This window comes from Erpetoichthys calabaricus, chromosome 18, assembly GCF_900747795.2.
Source record: "Erpetoichthys calabaricus chromosome 18, fErpCal1.3, whole genome shotgun sequence".
Lineage (NCBI taxonomy): Eukaryota > Metazoa > Chordata > Cladistia > Polypteriformes > Polypteridae > Erpetoichthys > Erpetoichthys calabaricus.
In genome coordinates, this window is record NC_041411.2 from 42,626,947 (window position 1) to 42,645,296 (window position 18,350).

At 41.9% G+C, this 18,350-nt stretch overlaps 1 protein-coding gene across 1 annotated transcript in view; it reads left to right on the top strand.

Moving 5' to 3' along the window:
* nos1 (nitric oxide synthase 1 (neuronal)) overlaps positions 1-16,911 on the top strand; it is a 66,623-nt gene extending 49,712 nt beyond the window's left edge. The window contains exons 24-29 of the mRNA XM_028824481.2: positions 695-782; positions 1,244-1,365; positions 1,478-1,626; positions 9,638-9,832; positions 12,753-12,871; positions 16,439-16,911. Coding sequence (XP_028680314.1) covers positions 695-782; positions 1,244-1,365; positions 1,478-1,626; positions 9,638-9,832; positions 12,753-12,871; positions 16,439-16,454 — 689 coding nt within the window. The 3' untranslated portion in view covers positions 16,455-16,911. The remainder of the gene's footprint in view (positions 1-694; positions 783-1,243; positions 1,366-1,477; positions 1,627-9,637; positions 9,833-12,752; positions 12,872-16,438) is intronic.
* Positions 16,912-18,350: the final 1,439 nt, after the last annotated feature.

Below are 18,350 nucleotides of genomic sequence, written 5' to 3' on the forward strand. Positions count from 1 at the left end.
TTTTTGCTCACGACCATCTCATATGCTGGAACAGAAAACATGCAGCTTTGCCAGGTATGGATTGGTCTCAGTGAAGATACAAACCATGTAAAAACTAAATCAGCATAATTTTTTCCAATAGTGGTGTTTGTTTATATTGACTGAACTCAATATAAATTTATTAATTTATTGTTTTAAAGAATGAAACATTAATTGGATTTTTTTGCCATTGATAATAACAAAGCATAATTTCTATAATGTGAAAGTTAATACAGAAGTCTAATGATCCTTATAAATTACTGTAACAATAAACACCAAGAAAATATGATGTAGTTTACGTACACTTACAGAGCAACAATAGCCTTATGACTTGCATTTCTTGCCCTTAAACTTATACCTAAATGTTCCACCTGGGCACACTTGAAAAAGTACTGTGAGGTTGTATGGTCTCTTCTCCCATTTCGATTTCTTTTGCAGCTAAATTTGCCCCGTAGTAAGTGAGGAATATGATGAGCTTTCTCCTGTGCAGTGCTTTGCTACAGTACTTTGTATACTGTATATGAAATCAAGTGATTTGTGGTAGCCTCTATGATTTCTCTATTCTCTAGCAGAAAACTCTGCCTCAGAAAATTTCTTCTAGTGTTGTGCATTTTAAAATTAGTTCTAGCAAATGCAAAAGGAAAAGCAACTGATTGGCCTGTCTGTTCCTTCCTAGATGGGGATGGACCTCTCCACCATGGAGTCTGTTCTTCTTGGCTCAACAGGATAGAAACAGATGAGATGGTGTCCTGCTTCGTTAGAAGGTATCGTGATTCACTTCAATTTTCTCACTTCTCTCAAGTAATCTAACTCCCCCCCAGAAGTCCACTTTTCTTTGAGTGATTTCTTTCTCACATTTTGATTGCTGGCACAGCCAGTTAGGTAGGGATAGGTTGGGGAAAAACTGCAAATGTACTACATGTTTTATTCCTTCCTTGATGCAAATAAAAGATTATGGCTAATTTGTTTTTTAGAAGCATCAGAATGTTTATTTTTAAGTTGTTTTCAAAATGAATTCTCAGATTTTGGTGTAGTTGCAGGATGTGTATTTCATCTTGAATGTTGCCTCCCAGTTAGGCTGTTTTGGTTGAACATGCATTGTTTTAAGTTTATTTCATAGGAAATACTGTTAAAAAGGAATGGCCTTTTTTGTTTTTCGATTTGTATTTTTTTTTTAATTTGCACATAGTACTTTTATAAAGCATCGCTTGCTGTGTTTCCATAGTGCCCCTTCTTTTCGGATGCCTCCTGACCCCAAGGTTCCTTGCATCTTGGTGGGGCCTGGAACGGGTATTGCCCCCTTCAGAAGCTTTTGGCAGCAGCGCCTCTACGATACTGAGCAGAATGGTGAATACTCGTGCACTTGGTTTACTGACTGACATAAGGAGTACAGTATGTGAAACAAGTACTGCAAATATTTTCATTAATAATTAATTTATGTTGTTTTTTATATTTTTAGGAATTATAGGAAGCCCTATGATCCTTGTATTTGGGTGTAGACAAGCCAAAATTGATCACATTTACAAGGAAGAAACACTACAAGCCAAAAATAAAGGCGTTTTTGAAGAACTTTACACAGCTTACTCAAGAGAACCTGGAAAGCCAAAGGTATAAAATGCTCCGTCTTTGTGGCGCACTAGTGTCTCACATGCTAGAATAAAAAACAATCGATTGTTTTCACTGGATCTCAGGAGCTGTTTTTATGAAGTTATAAGTTGCATGATACTTTAATCTCGAAATTTTCCATTTTTTCATTTTCTATTTCTTTTGTTTCGAGTTCTATGTTTCATTTGACAAGGTACATTTCTCTTTTTTTTGAGTACATAACATTCTCAGCTCATTTAATTTGATTCACAGTCATGGGCTGATCAGAACAACACCAGGCACAAGGGAAGGACCAGTTGTGTATGAAATGTCAGTTCATTTCAGGACCTACTAACACAAATGCCCAGACTCATTCACATTGGGGCCAATTAATTAATTAATTAATTAGCTAGTTAAACTAATCTCCTCCTCTTTGGAGATATGGGAGGAAAACTAAATTATGTAAAATAAAATCCACACATTGTTCCCGGGTCCTCCCTACGTGGAGTTTGCATGTTCTCCCTTTGTCTGCGTGGGTTTCCTCCCACAGTCCAAAGACATACAAGTTAGGTGTATTGGCGATCCTAAATTGGCCCTAGTGTGGGTTTGTGTGTGTGTGCCCTGCGGTAGGCTGGTGCCCTACCCGGGATTGGTTCCTGCCTTGCGCCCTGTGTTGGCTGGGATTAGCTCCGGCAGACCCCTGTGACCCTGTGTTAGGATATAGCGGGTTGGAAAATGGATGGATGAAAATACACACAGATGCAAGGACAACATGCTATATCCTCAGAGACAATGAAAAAGCATGGTATCAAAATTTGGGACGATGGATCTATGAGGCAGAAATTTTAAGCAATGTACTATTTGTTCCACATTTATAAGTTCTTCTAAGTGAGGAAACTCTTAGGTACATCATGTAGGGATCTCCCTCAGGTCCTGTACTCATATGTTAAAGAATGGCAAAAATGATATTTTGTTCATTAAAATGTTTAATTTTGCATCAGTTAGTTTGATATAAATTTGCCAAAATCAAATTCTAGTTGCAGTGATTCAACGAGACAACTGAAACTTGGTAGCCATTTTAAGATCTCTTTACCTTTCTTGGGACATCACAGCATTTCAATGATTAGTACTACTGCCCCACAATCTCACAAGTCTGCGTTTATATTGCTAATCCAGACATTTTCTTTGCAGAGTTTGTATGTTCTCCCTCTATGTGGCTTTTACCACGGATACTCTAGTTTGCCTCTCATATTCCAAAGATGTGTATTTTCAATTCAGAAACAACCCTAAATTAGTGTTGTATACACAAATCTGTGTACTCTGAAATGAACTGGCACCTCATCAGTGTTTAGTCCATGCTGTACCCCCAGTGCATTCAGGATAAGGTCCAGGTTCCAACATCTCTGCATTAAATGGAGGAATTGTTCCAACCAGAGACTACACATCTCTGTTCACGAAGGGTTGCAAGAACAGCAGAATTTCTTTGCAGCCATTCTGTAATCTGAGACCAATTCAAGGACTGTAATTGGACTTTATTATTAGTGTAAGCATAGTGCTTTCCCGTTTCTGCCCTTGATCTGTACATTTAGAATAAACCACAAGCATTAAGCTTAGTAAATGGGAATGATACCTTGGTCCACACAGGTGCTATTCTTATTAAGCACCGTTCTTTGTATTTTTCTATTGCACATTTTTCAAACATGTAAGCAATTTCTATTGAACAAGCTCTGCTGTGGCTGAAAGTAAATATGTGGCTACGCTTCAAGGCTCATGACATGCTGCTATATCATCTGACTGGAATTGAACTTTATAAAAGTGTTTAGACTAAGATTAAAACAGACACATCGAGGAGACACAATATACTTATATTAACTAAAAACCTTTAATAGAGATGATCTATATTAAATGCTGTTGAAAAACAAAGACCAAACTGTGAGCTCTTTCAGAATCCCTAATCTGGTATCAGGAACTGGTAAAAATAAATAAATAAACAACGAACTCAAATGACACGCAAATTAGACTCTGATTTAAAGACTAGTTACCACAGAAATCACACTGTGGTATGGACTGAGCTGAGCAGTTGTGATTTTGGACAATCACTCGATCATTTCTAGAATCCACTTATTTCTTGCCTGAAGAAGGGGCCTGAGTTGCCTTGAAAGCTTGCACATTGTAATCTTTTTAGTTAGCCAATAAAAAGTGTCATTTTGCTTGACTTTTCTCTACATTCATAATGGCTAACATGGTACAACACCCTAGTACTACATAAAGTTCCAGAAAGCTTTGGCAATGATAAAGGATGGGTTAGCTTTTTCTGTACTTTCTTACTACTAACACTGTGCACCCATTAAAATATGGGCATTATGGTGATATCATCCCTTGAGGAGATTGTGATATTTGTGTCCTACATACATTCTCATGCTTTATTTTGTTCAAAATATCTTTGCTGTTTTATTAAAATCCTTCGTACAGCATTAATTAGGGTCATGTTAGTGGTACTAGTGCAGAGCATGAACTGTTTTTTTTATGTGGTCATCTTTATTCTTTTCTTGAATAATTACTACTTCAAACTAGCTATCATGTCAAGCACTTAAAAGTATCAACCAACACATTGTCAGTCCTTCACAAAATGTGATAATTGCCTTCACGTTCTGTGGATTAAAATCTCCTGTCTTCACACAAGAGGGCTCACATCTTGGTCTGTTAATTTCACTGTTTTGATAGTCCCATTTATATTGCTAAAATAACTAATCTGTGATTGTTGAGACTGCAGATATGTTACTGAGCAAAGTAAAATGATAGCATGAATTTGATCATGGCTATGGGCACTATTGGGGGTTTCAAGAAAAAAAACTTTTCATCCATAATCCATCCATCCATTTTCCAACCCGCTGAATCCGAACACAGGGTCGCGGGGGTCTGCTGGAGCCAATCCCAGCCAACACAGGGCACAAGGCAGGAACCAATCCCGGGCAGGGTGCCAACCCACCGCAGTTTCATCCATAATGTTGGAAGTTATATGTATTTTGATTTGGCATCTCTGAATTCAGGGCAAGTGGGGCACTGCCCTCATCTTCCGGCAGGAGACACTGGGGTGCAAAAATGTAATTGATCATAAACTCTCCTCTATAATTTAATATTTTGTTCAAATTTTTATAGCAAACTTAACATAATCATTTTTTTCTGGTCTTCCGTGATGACCATCCAACCCGCTATATCCTAACTACAGGGTCACGGGGGTCTGCTGGAACCAATCCGAGCCAACACAGGGCGCAAGGCAGGAAACAAACACCAGGCAGGGCGCCAGCCCACCGCAGGGCACACACACACACCAAGCACAATTTAGGATCGCTAATGCACCTAACCTGCATGTCTTTGGACTGTGGGAGGAAACCGACGCAGACACGGGGAGAACATGCAAACTCCACGCAGGGAGGACCCAGGAAGCAAACCCCAGGTCTCCTTACTGCGAGGCAGCAGCACTAACACTGTGCCACCGTGCCTCCACTTTCCGTGATGTGCTCAATATAATTTATTAAAAATACTTATTATAGTATGTAAAACTCCCTTTGTGCTTGATGTCACTAATCTGTTTTCTGGTTGCTTAGGTGGGCCCTTGGACCTTGCAGTGTTCTAGGCACACCTTTGCTCATGTGTGCACATGCCTGACTTTTCAGTTCTGTTTTGGAACTTGAAGTGTTTTTTAAGCCACCCATTCTTTGAATGTCTTTGGGATGTGAGAAGAAAACTGGAGTTCCAAGATAAAAAAAGCCACGTAGACAAGGGTAGGCTCTGCAGAGTTAAGATTTGTTTCAGGAATCTAGTCTGTGAGAAAGCACTGCTAACCTTTATGCCACCAGAGGTCAGGTTTGCCTTTAGAAGTTCATGACTTATCTAGGAATTTAACGCAGGCTCTTTGCAATGGATTGGACACAAAAGTGTTCAATTCAGTCGACATTAATAACTTTTTTTTTTGTCCAAGGTCTGGGACCATTGCTAACTGCAGGGAGAGTGCAATCGCTGCATCATGTCAGGCATTGTTAGAATAGCATACAGCATGGATTGTTAGGTTACGTATTGTTTCTAATGACACAACTTCTAAATACAGTGTAGGAGACAGAAGTGAAGAGGTACACACACTTCTGCTGAGCACAAAGAATAGCAAAAGTATCACTGTAAAACATTGAATTTGGTTCCCTGCTCATGTGCCGGTCAGCTTTCAGGTGCCCTTTTTTGAACACTTTTTGCAAATCATGTTTTGTTGCCCTTTGGTTGTCCCAGCTCTACTATATCCTCTTGTTATTCTTCCCTTGCATGTGGCACACACGTGCCCTCACCTGTGAAGGAAACAAGAAGACTTATATAAGTCTGGTTTTAAAAGAGGCTGATGCTGCTCACTCAGTAGACCTCCTTTATCCACATACTGAAGGGTTAAGTGGGGAATAGAACTACGTTAAAGAGACAATCAGAGGCTCCAATCTTAGAATGTGGCTGCTCCTGATTCCATGTCCAATATCCAATTTAATTTGCAGAAATAATAATAAAATGGCATTGAATGCTTCACTGAGCAAACTCTTCAGTAGAGTAAAACGCTAAAGTGAATTTTATGCTGTCTGCATAGAGCAGGTGACAGGCAATGAATGAATCCCATAACCCAAAGGCGCTTTCATCATTTAACTGTGATCGCAAGAATACGTTCAAATTTATTTGAAAATCTAACCTCACACCTGTCACTCCTCTTACATAGCAATGTGACAATAAGATATGCTTTGTGAGGAAGTATGAAAAGGCATTGAAACATGTCTTACTGGCAGAAGAGTGGACTTGGATCTTGCCTTTGTGGCCTTCAGCAAGAACTCCTCATTTCGTTATAATAAATAAAAATAGTGTACAACCCTGGCCTTGTAAAGTGCTCAGCTTTAAAAAGACACTATAAAGAATGAAGAAAGATTGGGTTTCCTGGAAGTATGTACTGTATATTGGGGTCTTCATAATGTAGCTCACTAGGAGGTCCAGTGCCATGTGTATTTGATAGAGTCACAGTGTAGATCTGACTAATTAATAATGCAAGGGAGCCGAGGCCTCCAAATCAATCCGAAGATGACTCTTGTAACAAGACGAGACTTCAGACATATAAAGGTTTGGGGCAGCCACCTGTGTAATATGTTCCTGGCTGCAAAAAGTAAGTGCAAAGCAGTTTACAAGACTGAGTTCAAAACAGACCTGCCCTTCAGAGGAAGGGAATGAAGTTTTATAGGAGGTCTGGGGGAAATGATGTCGTTCTTGGGGCCGGAAGTGGTGTGTCCCAAGTCAATGCAGTGGTCCTTGGTGGGATTTCCTGGGAAAGGTCTGCAGGGAACTTAGAAAGAGCGTTAGTGCACCCCGCCACCCCCTGGGCAGATGTGTTACCATTATTCTCCCAGCCCTTCAGCTGCCTCCTATTCACACGTGTGTGACACTCTGCACACCAAGAAGGAGCTGTGCACAGTAGAGCTCTGACACTTGGGCCAGTACTAATGGGGTTCAAAGTGGACGTTTTTTCATAAATAGATTGGCATACATTTTCTTAAATTATTTTAGATGCGCTTTAACTGTTTTCTGTGATTTTGCATTCAAATTTCTTCTTATTATTATTATTGAAATGAGTGCAATCTATTTTAAGGCAATTCTTGTAGTTTAGTTGCCCCTTTTCTTGCATGTACAGTATGTGGAACCCAGAACTTACCAGTAGTGAAGGGTTAAATTCTCATTTATCTATTATCTATTTATCTATTTGTTTGAGTTCTTTATTTAGATTTGATCTTATTGTTATTTATTTTTTCCTCAGTGGCAGCCTTTTCACCAGTGATGTGCAAATAACACTAGTACAAAGAGCTAGCTGGTTACTGGCTGCACTAAAGTGTGTCCTTTATAAAAAATGGCTGTTTGAATAAAAACACAGTGGTGAAGAATGAGTAATTACACGTGTAATTAAACATGGGCAGGGTTGTACTTTTCCAAAGACACTTGTACAGCCTCCATGACACATCAGGGATACCAAAATGATGAATTTTGTAACAAATAAATAATTAAGTGAGTTTAACATAATATATTTTCAAGCCTGTCTAATCCAATTCAGGAACCAGTCTTGGATTGGGACTACCATTCCATCACAGGGTCCACATACCCACACACTCATCCTTACACAGAGATTTTTATTCCTTTTGCAACCTCTTTTATGATTGTGAAAAATCTTTTAACGTTCATATTTTTGGGAATTTATTTGTACCTGTTGTTTGGTGGTAAGGCTGTCCTCCTAGCATTGTAAGCAATCTTTGCTTCCATTTCGGAGACTGGCATCATCCCAACTGACTAGAAAACGGGACTTGTCGTCCCTATCTGGAAAGGGAAGGGTGATCGCCTGGATTGCAGCAACTACAGGGGGACAACACTGCTCTCAGTGCCGGGTAAGGTCCTTGCTGGAGTTGTCTTCAATAGGATTCGTGATCACTTGCTCACCTACCAGCGACCAGAACAGTCTGGTTTTACGCCTAAGAAGTCTACTGTTGACCGCATCCTGGCACTGAGGGTTCTCATGGAGCGCAAACGCGAATACCAGCAAAGTTTCTTTGCAGCCTTTGTTGATTTTCGCAAAGTGTTCCACTCAGTTGATCGAGCTGCCATGTGGGACATCCTGAGGATTCACGGGATCCCAATGTGGATGCTGGATATCACGGCCGGCCTATACACTGGTACTGTGAGTGTTGTGCAGAGTGGAGGCAGGACCTCTGTGTTTTTCCCAGTTGATTCTGGGGTTCGTCAGGGGTGTGTTTTGCTCCTATTCTGTTCAATGCTTGTATGGACTGGGTGTTGGGCAAGGTCGTGGGGTCCAGCGGCTGTGGGATATCTGTTGGTGAAGAAAGGTTCACAGATCTTGACTTTGCTGACGATGCTGTGATCTTCGCGTAGTCAATGGAGGCTCTGATCGGGGCGCTCAAGAGACTGAGCGAGGAGTCTGAGTGTCCTGGCTTGCGAGTGTCCTGATAAAAACCAAAGATCAGGCCTTTAATGACCTCTTAGGCACAGCCATCAGCAGTGTGTCTGTCTGCGGAGGGAGTGTTGACCTTGTTGAGAGGTTTACTTACCTTGGCAGTGACATTCATGTCTCTGGTGACTCTTCCTATGAAGTCAGTAGACGGATTGGGAGAGCATGGGGGGTCATGAAGTCGCTGGAAAGGGGTGTGTGGCGCTCCCGATATCTATGCAAAAGGACGAAGGTCCAAGTCTTTAGAGTCCTGGTGCTTCCTGTCTTGCTATATGGTTGTGAGACATGAACGCTATCCAGTGACCTGAGACGAAGACTGGACTCCTTTGGTACTGTGTCTCTCCAGAAAATCCTTGGATACCGTTGGTTTGACTTTGTGTCGAATGAGTGGTTGCTCATGGAGTCCCGAATGAGGCACATTACCTGCATTATGAGGTAGCGTCAGTGATGGCACTACGGCCACGTGGCGCGTTTTCCCGAGGGTGATCCGGCTCGTAAGATCCTCATTGTTGGGGACCTGAGTGGCTGGACCAGACCAAGGGGTTGCCCACATAACATCTGGCTGCAGTAGATAGAGGGTCATTTCTGGAGGGTGGGACTGGACCGTGTGTCTGCGTGGGGGGGTTGCAAACCGGGATCCCGAGTTGTTTCACCGTGTAGTGGGTGTGGCAACGCACTGTACCAGTGCATGCTCCCTGACTTGACTGTTGTTTGCCTTTATGACTGTGTTGATGATCTGATGTGTCAGACCATGAATTGGATAAAGAGATATGGAAAAACAATCAAAAAAAAACTGAAACCAGCAGACACGTTGTGTCCAAGAGAAATGTTTATGAACTTCTCTATTACAATAATGCATCTAATCCTAATTTAAAGGAGAGCAGACCTGGGCCTGAAGAGCATGCTCTCCTTTGTCTCTTTTCTTACAGCACATAACCTTAATGCCACTAGTCTGGAATGGTACAAACTTACTTATCCCAGTTAAGAGGAGCATTTTTTTTCTTTTTGCAGAAATATGTCCAAGATGTCCTGCGCGAGCAGCTGGCAGAGACAGTGTACAGGACTCTTAAGGAACAAAATGGCCACATTTATGTGTGTGGAGATGTCACCATGGCTGGGGATGTCCTTAAAACCATCCAGCACATTGTGAAGGAGCAAGGGAATATGTCTCTAGAGGATGCCGGCTTTTACATCAGCAGATTGCGGGTATGTTGCCAAAAATTCAAAGGTTTATTATGGCTGTTTTGTCTAGTTAAAACCACAGCACTGCACAAAGAATCATTTTTGCTCAGGATCTTCATTATGCAATTTAGCTGGCATTGCTATAAACTGTTCAGGACTTCTGTTACTTGGGGTAACATGAGGCATAAGTGCACAGTATTTGACGATAGTGAGCTCAGATTTGATTATGTGTCACTCATTTTTGAAAAATGTAATAAGGCCTTGTGTAATACTGAATATCATTGTTTTTAAGAGGGACCATAAATTACCTCATGAAAGCTGTATGAAAAAGTGTCTCTTATACACAAGTGGGTTACATTAAATCAATCTTGAAATTCCCCAAACATAGGTGTTACTTATTTTTGGTGGGTTTCCTGCACATTTAGGGATTTTGCAATTCTTAGAACATTGTGATCTGTAGCGATAGTAGGGAGCAGGTTGAGGAGACCCTGAACAGGTGGAGATATTCTCTAGAGAGTAGAGGAATGAAGGTCAGTAGGAACAAGACAGAATACATGTGTGTTAAATGATAGGGAGGTCAGTGGAATGGTGAGGATGCAGGGAGTAGAGTTGGTGAAGGTGGATGAGTTTAAATACTTGGGATCAACAGTACAGAGTAATGGGGATTGTGGAAGAGAAGTGAAAAAGAGAGTGCAGGCAGGGTGGAATGGGTAGAGAAGAGTGTCAGGAGTAATTTGTGACAGACGGGTATCAGCAAGAGTGAAAGGGAAGGTCTACAGAATGGTAGTGAGACCAGCTATGTTATATGGGTTGGAGACGGTGGCACTGACCAGAAAGCAAGAGACTGAACTGGAGGTGGCAGAGTTAAAGATGCTAAGATTTGCATTGGATGTGACGAGGATGGATAGGATTAGGAACGAGTATGTTGGAGGGTCAGCTCAGATTGGACGGTTGGGAGACAAAGTCAGAGAGGCGAGATGGCACTGGTTTGGACTTTTGCAGAGGAGAGACGCTGGGTATATTGGGAGAAGGATGCTAAGGTTAGAGCTGCCAGGGAAGAGGAAAAGAGGAAGGCCTAAGCAAAGGTTTATGGATGTGGTGAGAGAGGACATGCAGGTGATGGGTGTGACAGAAGAAGATGCAGAGGACAGAAAGATATGGAAGAAGATGATCCGCTGTGGCAATCCCTAATAGGAGTAGCCAAAAAAAGAAGAAGCAATTCTTAGAACTTCATGCACCCAAAGATAACTTGGTGATTAAAAATGAGAAAACAGCTCCTTCCTTGCCTACACTTTTAGGCGTTGGGCCAGTCATATAAAACATGCTCGTAGGACCATCTTGTAACGGTTTGACTGTGTTACTCTCATGGTGTGTTCACTTGACTCAACAACATCAGCCAGATCAAATACACACTGTGACAAAACTTTTTTTTATTAAGCAGGCAACTGACCCTGCACGCTGAACTCTAAAGGTCTTGTGAAAAAACAATTTCCCTTTGGGGATTAATAAAGTGGGGCGGCACGGTGGCGCAGTGGGTAGTGCTGCTGCCTCGCAGTTGGGAGATCTGGGGACCTGGGTTCGCTTCCCGGGTCCTCCCCGCGTGGAGTTTGCATGTTCTCCTCATGTCTGCGTGGGTTTCCTCCGGGTGCTCCGGTTTCCTCCCACAGTCCAAAGACATGCAGGTTAGGTGGATTGGCGATTCTAAATTGGCTCTAGTGTGTGCTTGGTGTGTGGGTGTGTTTGTGTGTGTCCTGCGGTGGGTTGGCACCCTGCCCAGGATTGTTTCCTGCCTTGTGCCCTGTGTTGGCTGGGATTGGCTCCAGCAGACCCTCGTGACCCTGTGTTCGGATTCAGCGGGTTGGAAAATGGATGGATGGATTAATATAGTAAGTTAAAAACAAAAGCACACCTTAAGCAACTGCCTCAAATGCCTGACAGATTGCCCTCTAGTGGCTGACTGTGAACTTCAGTTTTTTTAAATGGATAGAGTGACCCAAACTTTATCCTTTGCTATGCAACTCCTTTTCCTCACAGCTTTTGCTGGGCTGCCAAACTGGTGGCCAAATGTTATGTCATTTAAAAGTGTATTCTAGACAGCTGGGGTAATGTCTCCGCCATTATAGGAGCTGTAGACAGGGGAAACATATGAAAATGCATTGGTGACTTTGCAACTGTCCAACCCTACACCCCCCCCCCCCCCCCCCATTTTAAATGATATTTAGCATTTGACAGAGAGGCATGTCATTTGTATACAGGCTGTGGTGACCCCACTTCCCATCCATGCACCCTTTTGGCTGCTGGGATTAGTTATACCATTTTACATTCAGTAAGCACACCACAATGTACAACCTACTATTTTCCACACTTCCTGTCCTAAACAAACACTCAATCATTATTTGATATATCAACTTGCACGGAGTGGTAACTCACAAGACACATTGCAAAGCAAACATAATAACAGAGACCAACAACAGGCAGTCTCCTCCTGATTGATTTGAGCTGATGCAGTCATCTCCGACAAAGCTGTCATTGTCTGTGATAAAGACGGTGAGATGTGTTGATATTAGAACAAGCCTCCGAACAACTTGAGAAAATACCCATCCCTTTCTCATTGCTTCTAAATATTCATTTAGTCCCAAATACAATGGCAACACTCGCAATAATTAAGATGTACTGGGAGGACAGCAGCAGACACTGGAATCCCTTAGAGTGGCAAATGAACCGCTGCATGAATCCACAAATTAAGTGGGTAATTGGAAGCCGTCTCTTCCACAAAAGGTCCTTATAAATGCTTCTTTAAAGGGAGACACTAGCTGGAAAGAAAAGAAAAGAATAGGGGATCTTGAAATGGTGATATGTGGCTTCCACCCACGTCTGCCCTACTGCAACAGTTTCTCAGCTTTTTCAGGTGTAATGCGGGGGGCTGTCTTTGTTTAATTCACAGGATGAGAACCGATTCCATGAGGACATCTTTGGTGTCACATTAAGAACCTATGAGGTGACCAATCGTCTTCGCTCAGAATCCATTGCATTCATAGAGGAGATTAAAAAAGACTGTGATGAGTAAGTAAAACTTGAGCTGGCTTGTAAGTTTTTTCTTTTCATATATTAATTCATACCATATATTCTCTCCCCTGTTTACTCAGTTCATGGTCTCAGGCATAAGTGCACCTCCTGGCAGCTCTGGGAATAAAGCAAGTATCAACAGGTCATAAGGACGGGGCAGATTTCCATCACACACATACTTACTCACTGGCAACTACTGTTTACAGTTGAATAATTTGCATTTATTCATCACTCTGTTGGGCATCAGATTTTTTTATCAATCACTACACTAGGACCGTTCCACTTGTGTTCGCTGGATAATACAGCAAAGCATCAGAGAAGTGTGGCACCTACTGTGCGTTGCCTCCCCCCTTGTAGAATCCCCAGTAAATAAGACACCTTTTGGGTTCTTTAAAGGAAGAGATTATGACACTCACTTGGACCGAAGAGCTTTGGGAGTCAATCGTACCGTGTCGTAATGCACTGTCCAATCTGACTCAAAATACCTACCTGTCTGAAAACAGAACATTTATACACAAGCAGTTTAAGTAGATAAACAGGTTGTTATCTACATTGTGGAAAGCATACCCCCGGACACAGACAGACAGACACCAGAATGTCCAAAACACACTTCTTTATTTTTCTTACAGCACCACAATGCCTTCCTCCACCAACTCTCTTCCTTTCACTCTTTCTCTTTCTCTTCTTCTTCTTTTCTTTTCTTTTGACCTCCACTCCCCTCCTCACAAAACTTCGTCTCCTTCCTCCCAACTCTGGCTCGTCTACTGCAGGGAGGCGGCCCCTTTAATACTGACCCGGATGAGCTCCAGGTGCTCCCCCTGATGACACTTCCTGGTGTGGCGGAAGTGTCAAGAGAGCCCCTGGAAGCACTCTGGGTGCCCCTGGGAATTCTTCTGGCAGCACTTCCTGGTGTGGCGTAAGTGGTGCCATCCAGGACTTCATAACCATCTGGGCGCCCCCTGGTGGTGGCCACGTCCTCCGGTAGGGATGAGCATCCCAGCTCCGGTCCAGTGGCCCATAAACAGACCCGGGTGGCTGCCCTCTCGTGGCCCAGGGGAGGTATCATCCATCTTGGGGACCGTCTAGGCGTCCCAGCTGGGTAAGATCCCCAGCCGTCTGGGACAACATTTAGACATCAAAAAATTACAATGACATTACTGTCACATTCCTGAAGTTGTGACAGAGACTCTTTTAATTTCCATTGACACATTAAAGGATTGCTGATACATACTAATCGACTGTTTCCTTACATAAAATAGTTACATTATATTATTGCTTTACAGTAGAGGAGAAAGCCTGTAAATAGGCTGTTTCTAGCCAAATGCTTTTCCTTATCTATGTTTTTGAGAGATTCCACAGAATGTCAGTTATGTTGAGGTCAGGGCTATGGTGTGGCCAGGCTTGACTGTTATCAGACATTCGCCTCAAGCAGGCTTTAATTGAGTTTTCAGTGTGTTGGACGTCATTGTACCTAAAGATGAAGCTTTGGCTAGTACATTGTTTTCCTGAAGGTACATCATAATTAGTCAACATCTGTTTATATATCTCAGTAGACATTTATCCCCTTTCACAAGATGTCCAAAACTACTGGCTGAAATATACTCCCATGACCATGAGACAGGCTGCAGACAGGCATCAATGTAATTCTTGCATGGAAATACGTGTGTCTTAATTTAAACCACTAGCACCTCAGGTAGGGATGGGAATTGATAAGATTTTCACGATTCCGATTCCATTTTCGATTCTGTTTAACAATTCGATTCTTTATCGATTCTCCTATCGATTCTTATTTTTAAAAAAGGAGAACACACAGGTCGATTAGCTTAGAACTTTGTTTTAAATCTTATCTTTGAACAAGATAGAAATTTAGGAGTAGCATGACCTTACAAACCCAACAGTGAGATCTTAAGAGATCCACAGCCTACGGCTCCTCGATGGGGTGCCACGGGGTCCCCAGAAAAAAATGTGTAAATGTAAAATAATAATAAAATAAATATTTTTCTGTAGCAATAACAAAGTATAACATAAATTATTCTGTGGCAATTACACAAGAATGTCCAGTAACATTTACACTCTCCTTTTTAAAAGTATATATGAGCTGAGCACTCAAAAATAAAACTACATCAGCCAGCAAGAAATACAATCAACTCAAGTCCAATGGAACTGTGCACTGTGCAATTCTGCAACCATCAACTATTTTGACAGCTACATCCATGTTGGCCGCATTATCAACAGTGGCTGCCACAACCTTGTCTTTGATACCATACTCCTCCAAGATCTCATCAGTCTCCTCTGCTACAGCTGTCCCTGTCTGTGCCTGGTACACTGGTTTGGTTTTGAGGACTTTTTCTTGAGCCTGGCCATTCCTGACATAATGCAGCGTTACTGTGAGGTAATGATCTTGACTAAAACTTGCCCATCCATCTGCAGTGACGGCTGCCTTCAACACATGTTTCAGCTCAGAAATGGAAACGGATGAAACATCTGGTAAGAGGAGAACACGCAAATTTGACATTCCCTGACTTAGCCTACAATTAAACACATTCACTTACGGAAAATCGGGGGCATCTACTGTGGCAAATGGGTGCAAGCCTTTTACCACAAACTTAGTCACTGCTCGGTGACATTCGTCTATCCTGGCCTGTGTCATTTTACTTTTCCCCGCCTCTGTGAAAGGAGAAGCTACCGGTAGACTGCAGCGAGAACTGCCAGCATCTGAGACAGTCAGACTCTGTCTGTCTCTCTCGTCATGGTCATCTAAATGCAATGCACAGTAACAGCAGGTTTTGCAATAAGGCAAATCACGCTAACATAATATGCAATGTTAGTTGATTAGTTACCTGCCGTATTAACGGGAGAGGACCTGCAAACGTTACCGCTGCTGCTGGGTTGAGATTCACTAGTCTGGAGCGGATCAAAAACACAACATTCATTTAAGGTTATCGCGTGTTTTGTGTGCAAATGCTTTTGCATATTCGTAGTGTTTCCTCCCTTTGATGAAATATCTACTTTGCAAGTTGCCCTGTTGTCATCCTTTCTCGTAAAGTATAACCAAACTTTTGAGCATTTGTGCCGCTTAGGCGTCATGTTTCCTGCTGGGTAAATGACGCTACGCAACGCGGTGACGTCATTCGAGGCGACTGGAATCGATAGGGGAATCGTTTGTAAAAATGGCAAACAATTCCAAGGAATTGAAACAGTGGGAACCGGTTCTCAACAAGAACCGGTTTTCGATTCCCATCCCTAACCTCAGGTCCAGCTAATCACTACCTCATTATTGTGAATCCGCAGAACTGTTGGTGAAATTTAACAAATATAGAATGGCTGGGATGCCTGGAGGAGACTTTTGGGAGCCAAACCTGTGTTCTAGCCATCTTACTTGCTATCAATCCATCACATGGCACACACTCACACTTATTGTCAGTGTGGTCAGTGCAGAGACCCTAATTAATCTAATCTGCACTCTTCTGGGGATGTGGAAATAGAAATGAATGAAAAGTGAGATGTGCAGTTACCCCTGTTACTCTCTCTCTTGCTGAAATTGCCTTTCTCTGTTTTCTGCAGGGTTTTCTGCTCGTAGAGAAAATTCATGTGGAGCCACTCAGAGGCAACAGAGCACTTGCAGCTTATCCACAATACTGTGCAGGAAGGTTTTTTTTTTGTTTTGTACAAATAATGATGCAACAGCCACTCCGTTTTCTACAACCAATGTTTTGTCATTCCATGGATGTGTACTATGACTGTCCCTTTTCTGCTAGTCTTTTTATTTTTGGCAACAAAAAAGAGAAGAATAAGGAATATATAATCCAGTTGTGTGTGCATGAATAAATATAAATGCTTTTCATGGAAATGGTTACTTTCACTTTCGGACATGGGCTATGTCTTGTTCTGCCTCCTTTTGGTAGCACCAAGACTGTATGTGAGTCCCAGTTGCAAAGAGAGATGCTTGCTTCTGTTGACCGGCCCAGTGGACGGTGTCATATTGTGAGGAGAAGACCAGTATGTTGGAGTCATTTGATGACTTGTCAGTAATAGAATAACACCTTTACAGTGCTTCTCACAGACTTTTAGACCATTTTGCAACACTTTTGTTGGTCCTGTTTAAGCTGAAGCATGGTGAATTGAATCCTTCCAAGCAAACCTCAGTTCTCCTAACCTCATTTTGGATGATGGTTCCAGGTTGTCTTAATCCAAAGGGTAAAGCCCTCTGTGAGCTCTACTGCATGGGAACAGGACATGGCTCATGCACACTCTTACTCTGAAAGAACTGGGACATACTGTATCTACAGGAGGGCAGAAGCAGAACTGGGCTGGAAAACTGAGCTGATGACAACTCTCAGACTGATTTGTTTTTGTTTTGTTTTGTTTTTTTGTATTTATTCGGGAAATGTTTTTAATGTTCTAGATGTCTTTATGTTTTTGTCTTTCAAAATGGAATGCCAGCATTGAGTAATTTAACTCGTAAAAAAAGAAAACAATAAAGCTTTTTATGAATGTGCTGCTGCTCTAGCAGTCACTCTCTGATTCATCTGTCTGTCTGTCTGTCTTAGTCCAGGAGGCTGACTGGGAAGCAGGCGTCAATACTCATTAGACTGCATGAGCTTACTTAATAACTAAAGGCCCATGGCTGTGCTCAGACCACTGTATGTTGGTGGGGTGGGGGGCATGGGGCAGGGGAAAATCGGGCCGGGGAACAGCTTGGGGCTGCATATGTGTTGTGTTATTGCTGCTGACATATCACCTGATAGCCTCCTCCTTGTGTTGTTGTGTACTTTCAAATTTTGCATATGTACCTACCATTTTCTGTATATTGAGATGGTTTTACATTTTAAATAATAAAAAATATAACCACATGTGTATGTGTCAGATGTTAAGCAAGCTTCTCTCTTATTATTTGTGTATCTGAATATATTTGAATTGTGGGCAGCACTATAGTTTGCATTGCTGCCTGTTAACTCCCTAAGGCCTTATTTCACACAAATACTGACCTATAAGGAGTTTGCATGTTCTCTTCATGTGCATATGGGACTTTTGGCACTCCAAACAGGTTCCAAACAGATGCAGGACAGGTGGCCCCCATATGAATGTGATGAACATCATGTCCCATCCTGCAGAAGATTTTACTTCGCCCCAAAGGCTTATCAACAAAACAATCATTTATCAAAAACATTAATGCAATCATTGGGGTCCAGCAACACACATGGTCATTAGTAAAGTGGTAAAATAATCACGTAAACCAGAAAAAATAAGATTAAACAATGATTAATCAGAAATTAGAGGCAATGAGTAACACATTTTAAAAAATAAGCTTTGTGCTTATTAGAGTAATGCATGTATCTACATTATTTGCACAAATGTACTCAACTTCGCAACTCAAACAAACACTAACAAGACAAGACAACAACTTGCAGTCAGCCCACGCCACCTGATGCAAAGATAAGAATAAGAAGCTAGTAGCACCCCACAAATGTAGACA